The following is a 24,178-nucleotide window of genomic DNA, read 5'->3' as shown; positions in this document are numbered from 1 at the left end:
ATAGTCCAGTCCAATCATTCTAAAATGCTTTTTTTTTTTTTGTTGTTGCAAGGATGCATTAAGTTGATCAAAAGTGACAGTAAAGAAGACATTTATGTTACAAAAGATTTCTATTTCAAGTAAATGCTGTTCTTTTGAACTTTCTATTCATCAAAAGGAATAAAAAAAATGTATTATGGTTTCCACAAAAATACTAAGTAGCACAACTGTTTTCAACATTAATAATAATCAGAAATAACACTGAAAGTTAATGAGATAATTAAGTGATTACATTTATGCATTTAGCAGACACTTGTATCCAAAGCGACTTACATTGCATTTCAAGGTACACAATTACATTCTTATCAGTTCTTGCTTTCCCTGGGAATCAAACCCATGACCATGGTGTTGCAAGAGCCAAGGCTCTGTTTGAGCTACAGGAAAGCTTGATTAATTGAGTGATGATTGAGCATTAGTGATGAACGCCTGCTGTTAACAAGCAGAATCACTGAAGGAAAGAGAAACACAAGAACTACAACTGACTTTTAGTCACAGCCTTAAATTAAATCAGCTTAAGATAAAAAGAAGACATTAAATCTCTGAAGAACTTAGCAAAGGAGGATTAAACAACAGCATTACCAGCTTCACTTATTACTAACCAGATCGAAAAAGATGAGGATAAAGTTGGACGAGAGGAGATGGCTGGATGACAGGATTTTGTTTGAATAAGAAATGAACGTATGAAATCCCCCCAAAAATTATATACACTACCAGTCAAAAGTTTTGGACCGATACATTTTTTTTAATGTTTTTAAAAGAAGTCTGCGCTCACCAAGGCTGCATTTATTTGATAAAAAAAAAGCTGTTTCTATGCGAATATATAGTAAGCTGTAATTTATTTCTGTGATCAAAGCTGAATTTTCAGCATCATTACTCCAGTCTTCAGTGTCACATAATCCTTCCTATATATATATATAAAGGCTGTGACGTAGTTAATCTTGTTTATTTCTTTTATTTTATTTTTTTTCTTCTTTTTTTTTTGGCTAGTAGTTCTGAATGGCCAAAGAAAAATGTCTTTGAAATTGTAATAATATTTCACAATATTACTGTTTTTACTGCTTTTTTGATCAAATACATGCAAGTCTTGGTGAGAATAAGAGATTTCTTTCAAAAACATAAAAAAAAATATGAATTGCTCCAAACTAATATATATATATATATATATATATATATATATATATATATATATATATATATATATATATATATATATTTGATTATTCAGAAAATGGATGGAAAGTGATGACTATGATAGTCAAAGAAATGTGAGCACATGCTATTCTCCTTCCACATGTCCTGTTCATTTATTCCTCTCTTTCTTCCCTAAAATGCTTCCTCAAACACTCACATAAACACGCTGTTCTAATTATCATCTATCTAAAACCCTGCCCTAAAAGAGACAGTCAGATATCTACACCTGCTGCTTCAATTTCTCTAGTTCTCTCTATTCTCCTTCTGTGTGTCACCTTTTCACCCTTTCAAGATGGAACGGTGTGAATTAAAAACCAGGCAAACAAAGAAGCCCATTAAATTATGTTTGGAGAACTACGAAAGCACATACTAAATGACGTACAGAAAGGATTGGTCCTTGTGTGCGAGTCTTTTGGGAATACAGCGGGAATATATGCACACATCACATGAACACACACACGCTGAGTAGTATGATAATGTGATAGTCAGCCGTCAAGGTCAAGCTCACCTCTATGTCTGCGAAGGAGGAACAAAATCATCAAATAACACACTCAACAGCAACAACATGGAAATTAGGACCATTTGCTGGAATCGCCCCATGCATGCTTCATTATCAAACTCATGTTCATATTAACAAGTGCTTTTCATTCTTTGAAATGACTGTGGTCTGTATATCTAGTGAAGTGTTGCCATGCCGTGCGATAGATAACATGTTAAACAAATGAAATGTTATCAGCTGTGAAAAACGCATCCCAAACTTCAGGAATTTCTGCCACTGAATTTAAATGCAACATCTAATTATTCTACACCATAACACTGCATATAGTAATAACATTATTTTAAAAAGTGCCTTCACAAAGTATAGAAAAACATAAATAATAACCATAAATAAAAGAAAGCATCCATAATACCAAAGTCACCAAAGTCAATTAAAAGCCATCCTAAAATAAAAAGTTTTAAGATGGGATTTAAAAATACCCTGGGATTTGGCTTCCCTAATGTCAGCTGGAAGAGAATTCCACAATTCTGGGCTATGAAAAGCAAAAGCCCTGTCATCCACAGAGTGAAGTTGTGTTTAGGGACAGCCAAGAGACTATTACGCCTGGGCATTTAAGGAATTAAAAGGTCCGCTAAATACTGTGGAGCTAAATCGTGCAGTACTTCATAGGATTTTAAAAATCAACTCGGTACCTGACCAGGAGCCAGTTATGTGATCACCTACCTTAGCCCCAGTTAGGAAACAAGCTGCCGAGTTTTGCATATACTGTAATTTATTGAGAGTTGATTTCGAAATGCCGACTAGTAGCGCATTACAAAAGTCAACAACAGAAGTTAATTAATCTTTCAGAGGTAGTTGATCTTTTTGTAAGTACAAAACTGGACGTCAACGTGCAATATTTCTGAGATGAAAGTAGGATGTCTTAACAACACTGTGCATAGGGTTCGGACATTAAACATGAGCCAAAATGACTCCAAAATTCTTCAACTTATCTTGCAGCTCTAAAAAAGAACCATCAATACACAAAGAGATGGGGCTAGCACTATGCAAATATATAAAATCATTTCGATTTTTTGAAAATCATCAATGGATATTTATAAAATATTATGACAAATCAATCATTTAGCCAGCACTGCAAAAATATCAAGTGCGGAATTCAGCAATATATAACAGTGAAGTGAGCACAGGACCTGTTGTCAAATTGAACAACAAATCCGCTACAGAAATTCATTGGGTTACGGACTGGAATTTTGCCAGAAAACTTCCATATTGGTGCTATGTGTAAAGGAAACAACAATGTTAACTTTCTGAGTACATATAATATTAGATAGTTACATAATAGCTATAATATACATAATGCCTATAATATTACATAGGCATAAAACGCATTAGCATTCTGATTCAACGACTTGTAGATGACCCTGTATACTTCAGAAATATTTCTTGAGCAGCAAATCAGCATATTAGAATGATATCTGAAGGATCATGTGACACTGAAGACTAGAGTAACGATGCTGAAAATTCAGCTTTGCGTCACAGGAATAAATTACATTTTAAAATATATTAACATTACAACCAGTTATTTTAAATTGTAATATGTTTTCACAATATTACTGTTTTTACGGTATTTTTGATCACATAAATGCAGCCTTGGTGAGCAGAAGAGACTTCTTTCAAAAATCTTACCGACCACAAACTTTTGAACTTTACTGTAAGTGACAAGTTGAGTGTAACCTCTTATATGATACGACACAAAAAACTTTTTGTTTACAGACCATAACCCTCTTGTGTTTTTATCTCGAATGTATAACCAAAATCAGCGTTTGATGCGCTGGGCTCTAGCACTCCAAAACTACAATTTGGAGATCAAACACAAAAAGGGTGTTGATAATGTTTTGGCTGACTTGATTTATTTATTTAGTAATTTATTTATTTATTTACTTATTTTCACAAACAAGAGGGTGGGAGAGTTACGTCCATGTGGTTGTGCGTGGCTGTCTCTCTCTCTCTCTCTCTCTCTCTCTCTCTCTCTCTCTCTGACAATTTCTTAGGCTCGCTCCACCTCTGGTCTGCTGTTGGCTTGGAGAGCTGTCAGTTTCTATCAATGGCGTGACATCACCTCCCCCACAGCCAATCAAGTTTCCCACCAGCAGTTAAAAGGACGCTGAAAAGAACGCGAGGAAGCAACTTGTTTTCCTGCCGCTCTGCTTTGTTGTTGCTTTATACGCTCACTTTTTTTCTGTAACCGTCGTAACCCTGTTGCTTTTAGTTGCCATTTCGTTTTGAATATTGCTTTGATACTTTGATTTTGATACGTTTTCTCTCTGCCTTTTGATGGCGTTGTTCGACCAAGAGTAAAGTGGACAGGTTAAATGTCACGTGACTTACATAAAACAACACCTAGGTAACTCGATGTATAGATACCCCAGGTAAGAAAGTGAATGCCACCCTCTGTATGTTTTGTATTTGTTAGTTAGAGTAATTAAGTTAGGGCGTTTGACTTAGAGTTAGAGGTTTAATTACAAGTTAGAATGAGTTTTGTTTTGTTCATTTCATTTCTTTGGCTTCACTAATTGCGTCCTGTTTTTCTCTTGGGTTATTTATTTATCTGATATCTTTTTGATCTGTAAATATTTTGCTTATTTTTCCTTGCTTATATTCACCATTATTATTATTATTAATATTATCCATCTTTTTGTATAATTATTTCACTTATAATAAATGATCTTTCTTTCGCATTACTTCGTTACGTGTTGTCTCTTGCCACCCCAGTCACACCAAATTGTATCATGACCTCAATGTTACCTCTTCTGAGATCATAAGAGTTCGTAACATACTCACTTTGGGAAACTGTTTTACAGGGATCAAAATCTTCTGTCCCAGTTTCATGTTCTTGTTGATGACCACATCGATGAACTTCTCATCCTCTTTGTCTTCATCTTTCTGAATCTTTTCAATTTCTGTTGAGAGAGAAAAACAGGGAGAGTTACTAAAATCGTTATCTAGGTAAAATGAATATTTATCAGAGGGAATCTCATGTTCAGATAAGCCCAGAAAACAGTCCTGCCATTTGCCCGATGTCATTTGTACCAAGCGTATTTTGACTGATCAGTGGACTGTGAAATAGCTTCCATTGGCCATGCTGTAATTCGATTGGATGTGCTCATAATCATATCTGATAGACGTTTCTCTGTGATTAGAGGATATTTCTGTCTTTGTGGCAAGTGACGTCTGATTAGACATTAAAGTGTGTAAATGCGCTCTTTGAGGACGCACAGAAGTCTTTGTTGTTGTGGGACACAGTGGGGTGCAGAGATATTAGTCATATTAATGAGTTATTGTATGTGTGGGTCGTAGTATCACTGTGGGTTCTCATAATATGTTGCATTGAGACAGATTTGGTTCATTGAGGTACTTAGCAAAAAACAATATGGAAAATGTTGTTAGACCGCGACAAGCAGATAGGAAAATCAAAACGTCAAAAATATCAAACTTTAAATTAAAGTTCACATGATCTGGACAGTACAATGATTAAATTGCTCAATCAACAGCAATATTTATCTTGTGCAAACAAACACCCAGAAACAATTTTGCTCATCCTATTTTTAACCATGATTTCACATTGAATATGACAGTACAGTTTTAGGACCCTATTTTAACGATCTGAAACGCAAGTGTCAAAGCGCAAAGCGCAAGTAACTTTGTGGGCGGGTCTCGGCGCTGTTGCTATTTTCCCGGCGGGATAAATGCCTCTTGCGCCAGGCGCAAATCTAAAATGGGTTGGTCTGAAGTAGCTTCATTATTCATAGGTGTGGTTTGGGCGTAACGTGAAATAAACCAATCAGAGCGTCATCTCACATTCCCTTTAAGAGCAGACGCGATTTTTCCATAGCGGATTGCTATTGTAACGGTGGATTTGCCAGGCGCGCGCCAGGAGCGGTTCACAGCCAAAGAGAGCAACGCTCTCGTCACGGCCGTAAAAGAGAAAAGTTACATTGAAATGGAGAAACCCACCCAAATTAACTTCGGTTAAACAGGCGTATGATAATTTGGGTAAATGTGTAAGCTAGATGTATGCTTTTATAATAAATTGTCTATCTATCTATCTATCTATCTATCTATCTATCTATCTATCTATCTATCTATCTATCTATCTATCTATCTATCTATCTATCTATCATAATAATGTATGATTTGCAAAAATGAAAACTGCTGCTTCTGTGTAGATGAGAGAATCAAAGTGTATGCGCGTTGTGCACACGCTACATTGATTATGGCCAAGCATGCACCCTTAAAATAGCATATGAATAACATGCGCAACGCGCCACTGACTTTAAACTATTTTTTCCTGGTTAGTGGCGCAATTGTTTTCTAAACCTGCAAAATAGCATGAAGGAACGTTTGCGCCGGAACACGCCTCCTCTTTGCGCTGAACCGCCCCCGCGAGCGCAAGTGTATTTCCTAACTTACCGACGTGCTTCTGTGGAGGGAAAAGTCCGCTTTGCGCGGGTGCAAAATAGGAATGATACATGCGTCGGTGTACAAAGTCACTTGCGCTGGTTGCAAGATAGGGCCCTATGTGTCTAAGTAAAAATAATCTACGGCTGACCTGATTTATGGATCAGAACTTATTGATTTCAGTTAGAATTGTGTGTTCATAAATATTTGTCAAAATAGTAAAGGGCTGTGAAAAAAAAAATATTTAAGCAAACCTCAAGAAGATCCTCTCAAGTTGGCACAATACAACTTAATTCTCATCCCATTGCAATATACCAGTTTTTCTATATCAAAAGCTTGGCTTATGAATATTAATACATTTCTGTAACAATTACTAATTAATAATGAGATAAGTCATCAAAAGAATGCAACAGTGCCCATCCACTGTATCATCGGCCTTGATTCTGAATTTTTTTTTCATTTTCCCCATAGGCAAAGTCTTCATTTAAGATTTATAAGCCATGAACCAAACCAACTGGTGAATTGTTATGTTACAAACTTTGATTAGAAGCAAAAAAGTATTTGAAAACTGTACAAAAAGGTACAATACTATGTACTTAATTTGAGAATAAGGGAAAGAACCATGAAGCATTGTGAATTACATAATTGAATTAAACAGTGGAGAATATCAAAACTATTGATTTAAAGAAAATGTAGTCTAAACCAAAAAGTAATACCCGTAGGCATGACGTAGAAGACTTGTGGTTGTTCTTTTTTGAGGGTTAGGCCATATTTACTAAACAGGGCAAATTAGCATGCGAACGCAATTCCAAAAAACTTGAATTGGAGTGGAAAGTTCTGCACGTGATCTACTGACGACACACAAATAAAAGAACACAGACGCAGCCGGATCTTTTCCATAATGACCAACGCAATCTACCAAGAGCAGCGCAAATTAGCGTCTTGTTTAACATGCTTTTTTGGGTGGTAAATAATGCCGCAAATAACAGTAAATTGCCTAGCGCAAACCTTAGTAAATCACTTTGCATGATTCATTTAAATACTACCCTCCCATAAATTTAGCATAAATGCATATGCAATAAGGTCAGCTTGAAAAATGTCTGTCCACACTTTCTCAGCGCTAATTTTTCACTGTGTCTGTGTTTTCACTGTGTAAATCCTGACAGTATTTTTTTTTTAACACCAAAAGAGGGTTTGCACTGGCGCAAGCTGTTAGTAAATCTGGCCCTTAGTTTGTATAGTAGTTTTAAGTCAAGCCTCACAGGAGGCACACCAAGTAACATGGTGCCACACGTTGGGCGCCATGTTACCGGGTGAGTATTTTATGGTTTAGGCTGGATTTGACTATTCCTAACCCTACCTGAATCTTTTTTTGGTTTAGATAAAAGGGTATAAAATAAAAAAGGCACACCAAGTAACAATATAGGGGGTCTATTATGTCACTAATGACTCACTGAATTGAGTCAAAATCAGTTCCAGTTTCTAACTTCCTAAACTTATCCAGTAAAGCCTAGCCATTAACTCTTAATGATATTTAGAGCACTTTAAAACCGTTTAAATTATGAAAAGCACTTTTAATGTTCTTTTCTACAATCTGTCATCTTGTGACGGTTATTGCGCTTTAATATTCAACACTCTTCTCCATTATTTGTGCTTTGGTGTGGATAGTTTATGCAAAATTAAGACATCCTCCAATCCCTCGACTAATCTGCCATTTCTATCATTTCTATTCAAACTGTTACGGAGAGTCATCAAAAATAAGGCCGCCAACTATTCATTTTAGACCATGAATCTGAGGCCCATATGTGGCCATTATTACAAACTAAACTTTACAGCGATAATATACTTTAGTAAGTCATGACATTACAATTACTTAAAATCAGATAAGACTTAACCCTCTGAGGTCGGTAAACGCGCCCCCGCGTTTTGCTGGATTTTCTTCACATTGTAGCACAATAAACTTAAATTACTCCGTCATTTATGGTCATACAGAAAAAATAAATATAAAATAAGAATCTGTGATATTTCTACTTTTGTATGTGTCCACTTACAATCAAATCAAAACATTGTGCTTTTGTAAAATAAAGAAAATAAACAGGGTGTGCCTCTCCGTCGCGGTGAACTTTTTTTTTCTTGAGCACGTCTATAAACTGAAACAAAACTCAGCGAATACTTGTCACACATTTATGAGCCATATACCTTTGTAAACATTTAAAGGAGTCATAACCTAGTATTACCTTGGATACCCACGCTCTATTATAGTCTTTCAGGCCCTTCTAAAAAAGAAAAGTGGAAAAAAAATAAACACAGAGCTCCTCTGACCCTTATTTCTGAAGGCATTATTGTCTCGCGAGATCTGATGCGATATTTTGGCTGTCGTGGACGGTCATTTTAATAATGCAAATGAGGGGCGCGTTGATTGGTGGCAGGAAGGAGGGGGGTTGACACCGCAGGTAACTTCAGCATATCATTCCAAAATGACATCATGGCGCAAGTTGTGAATGAACCCGACCTGGCCGCGACCTACGGAATTCAACCGTATATGCACGAGCCAGACTCTGAACCTGAGCTGGAAAGGGAAGATGTAGAGTCGATGGAAGGACGTCTACATCAAGATGTCTCTGAATGGTAAAGACAATCATTTTGACTGAGACATGCATTATACCTTTTATTTAATGTAGATTACATTAACGGAGATGTAGTCTACTTTTTTTTTATCAGCTTACAGTGGTTATTGAGATCAACGTTTGCTATCATGTGGTGTTTTTGCCTTGTTTCACGTTGTGGTTTTTTAGACATTCAAATTTGTGAACGATTCCGGCGTAAAATGATTAGCACAGACACCTAACGTTAAGCCAGTGGGAAGGGTTGTAGGAACCGCGTCATTAAAAATTAATTTAATCCACTGGTCCCTGACAGCTTGGTCCGTTCTTGGGAGAGAAAACACATTTAAGTTACATGTTGATTCTGGCAGTCAACAACAGAGCAACTCACGTGTGCACTACGTTTCTGCATCTTTCGCGACTGAATATGAGGGGGAGAGGGGCAGGGCGGGCTTCCTGCAGCATAGGTCTGCGGTGTCCATATATGGTATATCCTGCCCTGTCTTGACGTAAGTCGGGGCAGAAATTAAAATCTCGTATTTGAGTGCGCGTGCACGTGGGCTGGTTTACGAACCCAGGGGTAAACAAACGCTTCACTTTTGAATATCGGCTTCCCGGCCAGTGTATAATCGTTAGGCAATCATAACATACATTGATTCTCGAGGAAAAGTGAAAATTACAGGTCATGACTCCTTTAAGTGTGTGCTTTTAAATGATCGGATTCAAACTGAAAACAAATATTCTCTGTTTAAGTAATTTGTATAAAACCAACAGGATGTCCAGTATCTCAAACGCTTGCTAATTATTTTTAATTCGACCACGCCCACTCGCGCAAAAGTGATTCACATGCAAATCTCCACATGGAACGCGAACGCGCTCGTTACCTCAAACACAAAACACCAAAAAACTTCACAAGTCTCTGCTTTTCGTCGAGTTTGAAAGACGCGCCGTGAGCTTACATTGGATTTACCTCAGAAGAAGAAGAACGCGATTTAAAGACAAGAAAGTTGTAAGGTAAGAAATTCTTACTTATTAGTTTATGGTATTGTTGCATAAACTTCACATTGCAGTTGAACTGTTGCTAGATATATGGTGAATATTATAATATTTAGACCCGTGTTTACTGTTAAATACTGTTTGTGGATATCTGCTCAAACGTAGATATGTATAATATGGTAACCATAATGTTTCATAATTTGGAGCGCGATCGCGTTTGAATGTATCATATTTTGGAGCGCGATCGCGTTTGAAAAGCAAAATGCACCAAACATTAGGCTTTATGTTTTTACTATTATCTCATTTCATATCATCATAACGAATGGAAACATTTGAAGTAACATATGATAATCAATATATTTTTCTCTAGCATAGTTGTTACTGAAATCTTTTGGAAGATTTATAGGCTGCTATAGGCTATTGTTATTATTATTTTATGCAGTACTGCGCATAGCCATAAACATATCTGGTTATAGTAAACATACCATTGTTTGAAAACAACATATTTTGTCATCCTTGCTGCAAGCTTACAAGAGCGATAATATCATTAAATGTGAAGGGGGGCCCTAAAATATTTTCTTGGGGAAAAGGGGGTCTCAGACAGAAAAAGCAATTTTAACCAGAAAAATCTAAAATGTATTCCCAAAATCGTGCAGGCCTAGTTTCTCTTGATACCAGTATGTTCACTTTTTTTCTTTTCTTTCAGGGACCAGATGCAACTGAGTCCTGCTGACTTCAACATTCACATGAGTCTCTGTATATGAACATGGTAAAGTGAAAATCAAACACCTTGGAAATGAAAGGTATGTACAATGTTTTTAGGAATGGCACAAAGGTCTCTGTCTTTGGATCATTGTTTTCAATTTGCTCTTTTGTCATTTGTTGTGTATCTTTGGATTATGTTGTGTTGTAAATAAATCCAAACAATCTAAAAGCCATTCTTTTTTAAATCTCCTCATTCTTTGTGCAAGGTTCCTCAGAATGATAGGGCCTGATCGCTCCTAATAGGGCAGTTAGGGGAGTGTCTTTGTCTTTCTCAGGTGTTGAAGGCTTACATATTCATGAGATGATCACGCCTCTTCGCATAAGGCTTTCTCACACAAAACACGTCTTAGAAATTTTAAATCAATATATTGTCTTATCTGAATGAGCAGTCAGGGTGATTTTCACATAGTTTTGGAGCAAATATTCTAGGCTACTTGATAGAATTTTCAAAAGTCTTGTGAAGAAATAATCAGTATGGCTTTCATGGCCTTATTTCAGTGACAATTTTCTTTGGTATTTTCACAAACCACGCATAAATGTCATTATCTCAAAACTACAAACTTTTACACACATGCTGCTGATATATTATTGTAGCAGAGTTTGTGCTAAATACAGTGTAATAAGACTTTAGCCATGACAATGTCTCAAGTAACAGAAATAAGCACAAATGTCAGAGCATGTCAGAACACCTCCAGGGCCAGAAAACAGCTCAGACCCCAGAGGGTTAATAAGATCACCCAATATGACCATGAACCATTTTGTTTTAATGTATTTCTTTAAATATGCATGAATGAGATTAATCTATATCTTTTCAAGATTACTCTTTTCATATTTATGAGTAAACTTTCATAAATATTAATCAGTGAATATTCATGCTAGCATTGCATAGCATTATCCTTTACAATTTGGTTTCTAGGAGACTTTGATGTCAATCAAACAACTGCAAAGCTAACAGTTAGCTGCTAAATTTTAACATTTTCTCTTTAAGTTAGGACAGAACAACTACTTGATGCTGGAAATTTGACGTCGCCTAGTTAGAGTATGTTGTCATGTCTCATCTGGATCTGTGCTTCATACTTTTTCATAAAACATCAAATTAGTTTATATGTATAGCTATGCCCATAGCTGGTAAAATAGCAAATGCTGCCTTCTTCACTCGGCTTCCCAGGTCCACAGAGACAGAGGATTCAGTGAGCTGTGGTTCATCTCATTGTTTCATGTCATTATTCCTGTAGTCGAGGGGCACAAAACACACCCGAGATTACTTTAAATAACCAGCAGCCTTTACAGCAGAATCATCTCCATTCAGAAGATTGTGACCTACCAACAAATCTACGCTCTGGAACAATAACATGGGATCATAGACCATAACATGCACTTCAGTATATTGGAAAATTATTGAACTCATACATATATATAAATAAAAAAAAGTTGAGTTCATTTTGCACCTGTTTAAACTAGATTGCGGGTGGTTGGTGAATACAATTCTGGGGTTTGCGCTTAAATACAAAGTTATGAAGTGGCGCAGCTGTTTATTGTTTTGAGAAGATGGGGTCTCACCTTTTGTCTTTAGCATGTCAGGATAATCTAATTTCCGTCCAAAGCTTCCAGTCATTTGAAATGTGTGTAGGGCAGTATCATAGTATCAGAGCTCAGGTGGGGCAAAATGAATAGTACAAAGAAAAGACATTTGGGCATTTAAATTTAAAATTCATAAGATGGTATGTTTTGTGGGATTATGGCGGACTCCCTCTTAAGACTCCAACAGAGTAGAGCCACAAAACGCTCCATTAACTCCTTAAATTACACTTCCTGCTAACAAAAAGGGGCAGAAAGAGGAGATTGGCAAAAACATCTCAAAGAGAAGCTCTTGGAGATTTGAAAATGCTCAGGAATCCATGATTCTAAGCAAGATAAATTAAGATTTGATTTTTCATATACAAATTAATATAATGAAGACAATAAATGAGTATACTCTTCTAAAGGTAGCATGTGTTACATGTAAATTACAAAAATGTAATTAAAAAATAATAATAATTTGCATGTGGAAATTAATTTGCTGTCCTATTGCTTATTGAAACTAACGCTGCTTTTACCTCATTGGTTACTGAGAAAAAAAGCTTGAACAAACAATAACACACACACACACACACACACACACACACACCAAGTGTTGAAAAAGAAAAAACAACTAAAGCATTTTCAGAGGTTTGGAATACAAAGCTAAAATACTTCTCATGACGAAAGATGTGTCAAACATCCAAACTAATACTTGTCATACTTGACAGAACAGCTGACAAATGTTGAACATTACACACTCAAGTACAAACATTTCTCCACCCTTCTCTTTTCTCAGTGTTTTCTTTTCCATTCATTTATGGTTTTTGTAGTCTTGCCCTGTAGAAAACCAAACAGAGCACGATCACAACAAAATGTGAACCTTTGTGATGGCAAACAATGTCAAAGTGCATAGAATTTGGTGTCAAACTGCGGCATTCAGCTGCTGAATTCAGTCCGTGTTGCATTAAAGCTCACAAACAATGTCTTGTGCTTCTTGAAATAGACACCAACCACAGAGTGCTTTCAAATGTAACCAGGTGGAACAAAAAAGGCTGCTTCTTTAAGAGTTATAAGCCATAAGGTGCTTCAACCTACTCAGGTGAGGACTATTCTGGTTTCTAAATAGAGATGTGGGCTCAAATCCCATTTATAACAATTGGCACAGAGTGACGGTTAAAGAGCTTGGCTTGTAACAAAAAAAACTTTAGGTTTAAACCCTGCAAGGGGCAAGCTATAGACTAATATCATTATATTAATTCATTTAGCAGATGTTTTTATTCAAAGAGACTTACAAATGAGAATAATGTCTAAATATTCTAAAATCTAATTCAAAACAAAAAATCACTATATATTTATAATATAAATGTAAGTAAAAAAGACTTAAAAAGTTTTTTTTCTTGTAAAATGGTGACAAACAAGTCATTTTGACACCAACAGCACCATATACAAGATTAGTCAGTTAAACAGAGAAAGACAGAGTCATAAAGTTGCTTAAATTTTCATTTTGGTGGCAAGAATGTTGCACATGGTGCCACCACATGGAGTTCTCAAAGAAAAACAAAAAACTAGGCATCCAAGATAAACGGTACATTTTCCCTAAGGTGAAAATTGGTAGAATACAAATTAACATTTATTGCCATATAGCCATGTATTATGTTGCAATTATTAACTCTTTCCCCGCCAGCATTTTTTTTTAAAGTTGCCAGCCACCACCAGCATTTTTGATAAAAAAAACAAACAAAACAAAAAAATCACTGCCCCCAGAATATTTTGTTGTATGAGTAACATGCAATATATCAAAATAAAGAACAGCTTCATGCATTATTTTTTTAACGGCACTTGGATGTGGGTAAGTTTCATAAAAAAACAACATTTTGAGCAACAAGTTGAGTAAATCGCATTTTGTCAAAGACTACATCCAGATCGCATTCAGAACGATGATCAAAACATAGATGGAGAAGATCGAGTCCATCAACACCGCAAAAGCCTGCACAGTCCTATACCTCATCATGGGTCGACATTTCATTCAGTAACATTAAGCAGTTTCAATTTATATGCTGTTAAATGTTGATGTTTGAGTTATTTTCAAGCGTGCCGCACAAGCCCTGAAAAGTGAAGCCAAAACGTCTCGATCGCCCCCCGGTGACTGGTCCTAGTATAGGTCATAAGTCCCGCCTCCCCGTGTTATTCAACAGGACGTGAGCCCAACTAAACAATTAAATACACTTCAAATATATTTTTTCCAAACCGGGTTTCTTTCATTTGCTGTCGTTTTTATCACGCTGATGTAAGTTCAAGTGTCTGGGGACACTGGCGGCTTCAGTTTTCATCAATGGAAGAGAGCGAAGGGGCGTCGTCCATCTTTTTTTACAGTCTATGGTTATTTTACATATGCATATGCCTATGCTATCACTTGTTTCTGCTTCTTCTTCACATGTCTTTTGATCAGAAGATTCAGTAGATGCCTAATGACCCCCCCCCCCCCCCCCCCCCACACACACACACCCCCCCACACCGTATAACAGTGAAAACACGGAAAGCCGTAAATTCCCATCAATGGAAGGGAAGTACCTTGATGTACCTCTAAATCAAAGAGACAAAGCTTCCATGTTGATATTTATCGGCTGAAAGAAGAATTTTTGGTGTAGTTATTGATTTCCATATATTTCTGAAGTCTCCAGTTCCTCTGTTTTTACGGTTGCATGCAGTCAAATTCTCAGTCGGGCCCATGGAGCGCCTGAGTAACAGAATAGTAGCTGAAAATGAAAAATAAGATACATGTTGTGAAACACTTTAGTGTGCTTTTTCAAGAGTGGGCCGCCATGACAGATCACAGATCAATACCAGCGGCTGCCCGCTGTCATCGCCCCGTGTCACCCTGCCCACATCTCATTCCTGCAACCCTCCCTCTGGACTCAGACCCGCTCAATGCTGAGAGAGAAAGAAAAATGGCAATAGATTTCCATGACAACCAACACATTTCTTTTTTTCCCCCACGGGAAAAGCATGTTGAGATGTGATGTGTTAAAGCTGCAGACTGGAGTGACAGAGAGTGTGCCCTCCAAGGCTCACACACACGCTTTCTCAGTGTGGTATTCCTGTGCCACTATTTCAGCGGGGCCTGACGAACATGAATATCTATCTGTCTGCATTTTTAACTAACTCGGAGCAATCTTCAGGGCGTTTTTTTGTGTCATAATCTCTGGTGTCTCTCTCACACCGCACCGCATTCCCACAACGCGCTCAGATTGTAAAGCTAATGAACATGAGGCAGAGGGAAAATATATTTCTTCATTATGAAACAATTCTGTCTACAGGCAAAGCTGTAATGAAAAGCAGATAAGTCACAGGGAGAAGGTGACGGCGGCGCGGCGGGAGGTCTCACTCACCAGCACGTACGCTGATCTACTTTCCATGAATTTTGATATTTCTGCAGCTGCTTTCTAATAAATCATGAATCATTTTGCACAAAAACCATCCATCCTAAATAATAAGACAATGGATGGATGGCACAACCAGATCCTTTTATTACAGAAATACTGCATTAAATGTACATATAACAACGTGGTTATTTTTGCTAGAAATTCAATCCAAGAAATAGCTTTTACATTAAAGGGATAGTTCACTTTGAAATTAATTTTTGGTATGTTTTAGCTTACCTCAAGGGCATCCAAGATGTAGGTGTCTTTTTTTCCGCAGTAGTTTCAATTTTGATATTTTTAGGTCAAACCGTTCTTGTCTGTCAGTCATATAATGCAGGTCGATGGTCACTGTCTCAAAGAGCATGCACAGAGTCCAAATAAAAACAATTCCCCATCGTCCAAATTAAACAATTCCCCATCGTAAGTACACATTGATGGCCTAAGACACGAAACGAGCGGTTTGTGTGAGAAAACGAACAGTATTTATATCGTTTTTACCTCTTATACACAGCCTTGTCGAAGTGATCTGATCTGACGTGTACGCAGACTGGTGCATAGATATATACACTAGATGTCGCCTTAAAGACATTCGTTCCAATGAACTGCCGTAGACAAGGCGACATCTAGTGTATATATATCTATTATATCGCACATTTCATCACAGGGCTGTAGAGAGACTTCCACGACACAAATCGGCACAATGCCAAATGATTTTGTCTCATTATAACTGCAGAAACAACTTAAAATTGTTCGTCATTTATGGTCTTACAAATAAGAGTAAGATATCATTCAAAACTGTAAAGTGTCTATTTTTATTTGTGTAAACTTACAATAAAAACAAATCATTGCGCTTTTTTTAAATAAAGAAAACAAACAGGATGCCGCTTTCTGCCATCCCGGTTTCCTTTCCGTGAAGTTTGTGGAGAATGTTACAAAAATGAATTGTAACTCAGCGTATAGGCTACTACCAAGCTTGTGGATCGCCTGTGACTGACTGTATTCGTCGTCTGACTGTATGCACCGAACCGTGACGTCTGTGCCGTTACACCCCTAATAAACATACAACAGATCCATGTGATTGCATGCATTTGTGTTCCCATCATCTCTGTATTAAACAGACAAACTTGATCCCCAAGCTATCATCAGAAGCTATTTAGTTGATATACAGTACAGTAGATCATCTCACTCTTGTTAAAGGCATTGAAAGAAACTTCAATAACTCTGCTTAGTGAAAGTTCTTCAGGAAAGTCTCATTTTCATAAGAATCCTTCAGCGTGCTGTGCAACCACATTAAAATTCCCAGCTCGTGCGGACCACTGGGATGTCATTAAGTGGGGTCAGGCTGCCCTTTTATACTAACCACTTAATGGGTTGGTACAGTAGTGTACTCTACATGATAAATGAACTCAACTGTAGAGATTACTAAGGAATGTTTAGGGAAATCCTGGAGCCGTGAACACAGTTCAAGAACATCTGTTCTGTATGTTTACGCTTCTAGAATTATTTAGCATTAGCATCTTAATGATAAAAAGTTCTACAATTATTCATCATTAAAATTAAGTAGGCATGTCGAAAAATTATTATTATTATTAACTGCCTTATATGCCCATTAATTAATTATATCATTAGTGTACCAGACAAGAAAATCACTGAGGAGACTTTACGTTCACTATACATATGCTCATCACTGACCGACATTCCATAGCCATTTATTTAGACCTTCGATCTGTCCAATGTAGACACAGGAGGTGGCCTTGTGTTTGCAATATGCCACATGCAATAATATTAATATAATCAATATTAGTAATATTGATAAATCAATATGTAAATAATATTTGGTAGCACTTTATTTTAAAGTCCCCCTATAGTCAATAAATGTATCCCTTAAAACTCATCTTTAATCACCGAAATGACATATTTAGACGTTTTTAAAATATTATGTTATTATGAATTGACAAGTTATTAACAGTAAACATGATAATGCATCATCCAGAGGAGCCCAATGATCCTTGTGGCTGAGTGAAAAGGTTTGTAGATCTCTCTCAAATCCTGGTAAAAACGGCTTATTTCAAGTACATTTCAAGTTGGTACACTTTCCATGTCAGGTGGTAAAACTACACTATATATACACATTAAACATTCAATTATTTGGTTGTACCGCCTGACATAAAAAGAGTATAATAAAAAAAAAAAGGTGTTTAAACACATTGTTCACGACTAAAAACATACATGACATCAGTTTTGAAAAGATTTTACAAAAAAAAAAAATTTAAGCTTTATTTGTCAATGACCCAATTTTTTGTGAAATTTACTAAAATCACACACCAGTGTGTTAATTAATTATTACAATTTAATAAACAATAGCTCCTAATCCTAATCATTATGATGTCAAAAGGTTGAAAGTATGCCACATTAACCAAAAGAACCAAGAGAAAATGTAGTTGAAAAAGCCAACTGACCTGTTTATCCACTGAAAACCTTCTCATTTGACATTGTGATTGACCTAGGTGAACTCTTAATGGTGTTATGTCTCTGTCAACAAATACATATTTTCTTAATAGTACATATAATGGTAGCATTGACGTAACTGCAACAAATACATTTCATACCGGTTATTTAGATCTAATTTCTCTTCAAGCTATCATGTCCTTCTCTCCATGAACGATTAGAGTGCTACATATTTGCTTTGACCTTGTGCAACTTGCATTTCTAGTTTGATCTTCAGCCTTGGCAAGATTAAGCCCCACGTCTTTAGCGTCTGACAGACGTCCCATTCAGAGCCCGAAAAAAGAGGCCAAGGGAGAAGTCTGAGACGCGCAGGCCGTAATCTCGCCTTCCCACCGCTTCCCGGATCAGCACAGCTCATCAGGACAGAACTGAGGGAAAAACTCAGTCGGCCAAAAGATGTTCTGTTCTTTGAAGGTTATTTACGCCACTGAAGAATCTGCGAACAATTCCACCCGTGACTCTTAAGAGATGACAGGAATCGGACGTGTTAATAAGATGGAATGTGAGACAATGTCCTCCGTAGGAATATGAGAAATGCTAATTATTTGGAACACAAACATTAACACGCCATTCGCTCATGAATATTATAATGCCGTAGGCATTCAGTTGCAAAAAAAAATTATCCTGCATTATAATAGATTTTCAGGAGGGAAACATTCGCTTCTTTATGCTGTGGGGAAAAAAAGCTCTTATTATTTGATGGTTTCTGGTTTATCATTAAGGGCTTAAGTTCTTTCAAAGGCTGCTGAAATTTATAATATGCATCTCAACAAAACAACAGGGGACCCCAACTTTTATGGCTAATAATATTCTTTTATCCCTTCTTTGAAGTGATTCATGAAATGTTAATCAAAAGAATGTGCGAATACTGTGCATTTAATCACAGTAATTGCATTCGGTGTAATACAGAAACACACTGCAAAAAAATATTTCTTATTTTTCAGTAAATATATATATAGCCCTAAAAAAATACCCTAAACCCACCTTAAACTAAAACATGATACATTTATTTAACTTACTTAGAATTTTCAGAGAATATTATTATGTTGAATTAATTTTATTTGTCATACCCCACTGGAAATTTTAAATCTTGTTTTAAATCTCACTACATTTTGTAAAAATGTATGTTTAAAGAAGTAGAAGAAAACAATTGGCCATACAATTAAAAATAGTCATACTATCCTGCACATTTTTGCTCATAAAGTAAATGCACCTTCTTTTAAGTAGCCTATATTTGAGGACACTGTACTGGACAAAACAGAAAGAAAAAAAAACTGATTAAAGGGTTAGTTCATCATAAAATGGAAAATAAAGTCATAATTTACTCACCCTGGTGTTGTTCTAATGCCGTATGCCCTTCTTACTTTTTCAGACCACAAAAGGAGAATAAAAAAAAAAAATAGGGCTGTGAAACGATTAATCGCGATTAATCACATCCAAAATAAAAGTTTGTGTTCACATAATAAATGTGTGTGTACTGTGCATAATTATTTTGTATATAAATACACACACATGCATATATATATTTAAGAAATATTTGCTTAAATACACTGTATGTATATATATATATATATATATATATATATATATAATTTGTAGTATATATAAATACAAATATTTTTATAAATAAATAACACAGTTTTCTTAAATATATACATGCATGTGTGTGTATTTATACATACAAAATAATTATGCACAGTACACACACATATATTATGTGAACACAAACTTTTATGTTGGATGCGATTAATTGCCCTAAAATATGTCTTGCTCAAGCTCATCCATATAATAGCAGTGAATAACGACGAGCATCAAGCTTTTAAAAAAAGAGACTTGAGTTCTTGAGACTCAATTAGCACTCCAAAATGCCCAGAAAAAGCACACAAGATGAGAGAAATCAAGACTGAGAACAATGCGACACGATACACAATCCATGTTTTTTTTTTCTCTGAGGTGAATACATCCGTTGTGTTCTAGACAGCAAAAAATTATCGCGTTCACATCTGTCAACTGTTATTCTAACGGACATAAGACAACTGGAGTGCCGGTCTGGAGATAATCAACTCAGTGAAGGAAGTACACGGATACTTTTTTGGGATTTCTAGGCGAAATTTCCTGGTGAGTCGGAGTGAACTGCAGCGCTAATAGAGACTCATAAACACGCAGCCGTGCACAGAAGATCAACAGCCAAGGTCAAGACAAGATTGATTTTTTCCGAACCATATCGTTCGATCTGTATTGAACACGTATGATACATGACACGTGTTGCATGGGATCATTCTGGAATACTTTTGCGTCTTTTTTAAAGCTTGATGCTGGTCGCTATTATATGGACGAGCACGAGCAGGACATTTTTTAAGTTTTCTCCGAAAAAGAAAGAAGGGCATAAGGCATTGGAACAACACCAGGGTGAGTAAATTATGACTTAATTTTCATTTTAGGAGATGGTCCTCACTGCAGAAAACGAAATCCAGGGGGAGGAGTCGGATCCAGATCCAACTCCTCCCACCTTACATATACCTAAACCTACCCATCTCCACCCCCTGATCCCTAAACCCACCCCTAAACCTACCCATCTCCACCCCTTAGATCTGGATCCAACTCCGCCCCCTGGATCTCGTGTACTGCAGTGAGGTGCTACTGCATTTTAGGGTGAACTATCCCTTTTTTTAAAAATCTTTTTTTGTACATTAGGAAATTAAATAGCATGACATTTATTTAAAAATCACATAAAAACAACTATCAGAGCTGAAAGAATGACATTGGTTTGCATTAAATTAATTATCATGAAAATCATATCGCAATACAAAAAAAATCTTAATGTTCCTAGGCTGCAATAAAAGCCGCACATTTTATCATGATATTCACCTATCAAGCTTTACAGACAATTAGACATGTTACTGTGCTTTTTAATCAGCAGTCTATTAAAAATATCTTCAAAGAATTATTTGCATATTTAAAATTGCCTTTAATAAGGTCTCCCTATATTACAAGTGTGTGTGTGTGTGTGTGTGTGTGTGTGTGTGTGTGTGTGTGTACGCACATGAGACGTTATATAAGCAAAAGAGAATTCCCTATGTATTATTAAAGTCTTTCTCTTTGTCAAATATTCCCTTTTCTGCAACAAAACATAACATAAGCAAAGACAGGCACAATCCCACAGGCATACATTATCACTATATGCACACTTTAGTCCTTCATTACTGACCTGGGCTTTATGTATATATGTGTGTTTAAATGTTAAACTGGGGTTTAACATCTATCCTGATTACTTCTCATTTCCATTTGACCTGCTCCATCTATGTGTGCGTGCTTGTTAAAAATGCAGGTGGAGAGACAGACGGAGAGATCGAGAGAGAGAGAGAGAGAGAGAGAGAGAGAGAGAGAGAGAGAGAGAGAGAGAGAGAGAGAGAGAGAGAGAGAGACAGATCCAGATCCAGATGAGATAGGGCATCTGTTCTGCTCTCCACCAGACGTCGGCCTCTTCTGTTTGTCATATCATATTTCATAACTCTTATCTTTTGGGGGGCTTGCAAAAAAACAGACATTTTGCATCAGCATCTCTTTTTCTAATTATCTTTAGAGGTGGATTGTGTATAGATATGAGCAAACAAACAGCCCAATCAAACTGAAGGACTGTTGTATAATGTAGCTTGAATGTCATTGTCAATTTCGAATGATCGTCAATGAGGGAAAAAATGCCCCCCCCCCCCCCATTATGATACAGTTATTGTATATGCCAACAGGATCTAACCAGTCAAACCTTGACCCTCTGTCACCTATCAACGTCAGCCTTTCAGCAAATCAGTTAGGGCAAACCTCACATTACGTAATTAATATTCATGACCTACAGCGCGCCTGGCACAGTTTGAGTTGACAGAAAGTAAACATCCTGAAGAGAGACGAGAAAAACAGTGAAAAGAGAAGTCATCTTAGACATAGTTTGTGCCTTTTATATTCATATAGTTGTCAACAAATTTTCAGGCCCAATTATTAAACATTTATGGTCGCCGTTTCTGAAAATTGCGTTTGTAAGCTTACAAAAGGTCTGTCATATGAGATTGTCAGTGGCAATTAGGCATTGAAAACCATGTCATGGTTTGACATGGTTGATGAGACTTATAATGCATCTACCTGCTTTTCGAATCATTCCTATGCACCTCAAAACATTTGGTTTTGGAGCGCTGAAAATTTACAACATCGTTTCATGCTAATCGAAGTGTTGCGAACTTGTGGAAGTCATTACATGAATATAAAGTGACCCCTAAAAGTATTTGGACGCAGAAAATGTTTCACCAAATTGCATCTTCAAACAAATGCTGTGTGATCTTTTCTGGAAACTAACTTCATTTTAAACAGTATATTTCTGTTTAACACCACTGTTCAAAATTAGGGGGATGTGATTTTTAAGAATTTAAGATGTGATTCTAAAATTTAAGAAATGAATGCTTTTATTCAGTAAGGATGCACTAAATTGATCAAAAGTGACAGCAAAGACATTTATAATGTTATAAAATATATATATTTCAAATAAATGCTGATAATAAAAAATAAAAATAAATCATGAAAAAAATGTATCATGGTTGCAACAAAAACATTAAGCAGCACAACAGTTTTCAACGTTGATAAGTATCTTGAGCAGAAAATCAGCATATGAAAGAGCTTTCGCTCTGAGTAGTTATAGGAACTCACCACCAGGGCCGTTCCCCGAGAACGAAATGTTCCCATATGGCCTTTTTCCTGGTTGCATACACACAGCCAGTTGGAAATCTGAAGTGACGTGAGCCGGTCGACAGCGACACCATTTAAGCCCGGCATTCAACGACTTCAACAACTGGAGGATGGAGGACGCCGTGATCGGAGCTGTGTTTTTGTTGTGTGTCGAGGGTTTTGTGACAATCGGAAATGGAATGTAGATCTATAAGTTATGCGATTGAAAGATCAAAAAGGAGGGCTTAGAGACAAAATATCCTACGACTTGCAATGCTACATGTCATCGAGGCTGAGAAAAGAACACAATGCCGCAGAAAAAGGCAACAGGTAAATGCTATCTATCGCTGTTTTCCATATTCATGGAATAGTATAAACTTTGTGTTTACACGGCATTTTAAAAATGGCGGGTGGCGGTCTTTTTAAAACCCTTTTAATCTGGTGAGGATCTGTGAAGGAGAAATGGAGGAGAATGAGACAGCAGAAAACTCTGGCTGAGCGGCAGCAGTCCAAATGTTCATAATCATCTGTTATGAATGAAATTTCATACTCTCCAGTTCATCAGGGCTGAGCTCTCCAGCCTGGAGCCCTGACTCACAATACAAGAAGAAGCACGGAGAAGGAAATGTGAAGTTTGAACAAAAATCTGCAATATTTTCATGACCCAAACATCTGAAATATGCTGAGTAACAAAAACGTAATACCATTCATTATAAGAAAAATGTGCATGTTAATGCCAAAATGCTCACTTAATGCAGTTATTTTTAGAATAAATTAATTTGAAATTAATATGAAAACATTATCCTTCAAATGTAAGGAGATTTCGGAATATTTATTTATTTATTTATGTATTTTAAATACATTTTATTTATTTAGTATTTAGTAAGTGGTGGCTAATACCAAATGATCAGTTTTATTACAGTAACTTTTATTGCAACAACTATTGTATTTTGGCAGAAACATCGTTTATCATTGTAATTTTTGTAAGCACTGGAAGGAAATACTTCCTCCAAAAAAGTGAGATTTTTTTTTAAATGAAAGTAAAAAACATGAAGCATATGGAGGGTAAAAAAAAGAGAAAAATCTGCCACAATTTTGCAAAAATATCTACTCTTTTCCAAACAATGAAAATAGATGTGGACAGAAAAATGACAGAAAAGCACCATAAAACTAGTTATTTCCCAGTGTTGTTACTGTTAATTGCGACTAAAATTAAGAAGAGTTTAATATAAAAATATTTGAAAGTTTAAAAATAATTGAAAGTTTGAAAGTAATTGAAATAAGATTTTAATATTAGCTGAAAAAATTATACTTAAATGGCAACTAACTGAAATAATTTAAGCTGAAGTACTAAAATAACTTAAATTAAGTTAAACTGAAATAAAAAAAATATATTTTTTACAAATCATAAAAATCATAAAAACATA

General features: G+C 36.2%; 1 protein-coding gene across 2 annotated transcripts in view; it reads right to left on the bottom strand.

Annotated features, from left to right (window-relative positions):
- khdrbs3 (KH domain containing, RNA binding, signal transduction associated 3) overlaps positions 1 to 24,178 on the bottom strand; it is a 135,294-nt gene that overhangs the window by 57,697 nt on the left and 53,419 nt on the right. For both annotated transcript variants that reach the window (XR_014210506.1, XM_082186269.1), the window contains exon 2: positions 4,571 to 4,689. Coding sequence is in view for 1 of the 2 variants with exons in the window: in XM_082186269.1 (XP_082042395.1) it covers positions 4,571 to 4,689 (119 nt within the window). In the remaining variant the exon portion in view is untranslated. The remainder of the gene's footprint in view (positions 1 to 4,570; positions 4,690 to 24,178) is intronic.

The sequence above is a fragment of the Leuciscus leuciscus genome (genome assembly GCF_965113295.1).
Source record: "Leuciscus leuciscus genome assembly, chromosome: 12".
Lineage (NCBI taxonomy): Eukaryota > Metazoa > Chordata > Actinopteri > Cypriniformes > Leuciscidae > Leuciscus > Leuciscus leuciscus.
The sequence above is the reverse complement of the archived record's forward strand: the minus strand, read 5'-3'. Positions and strand labels throughout refer to the sequence as shown.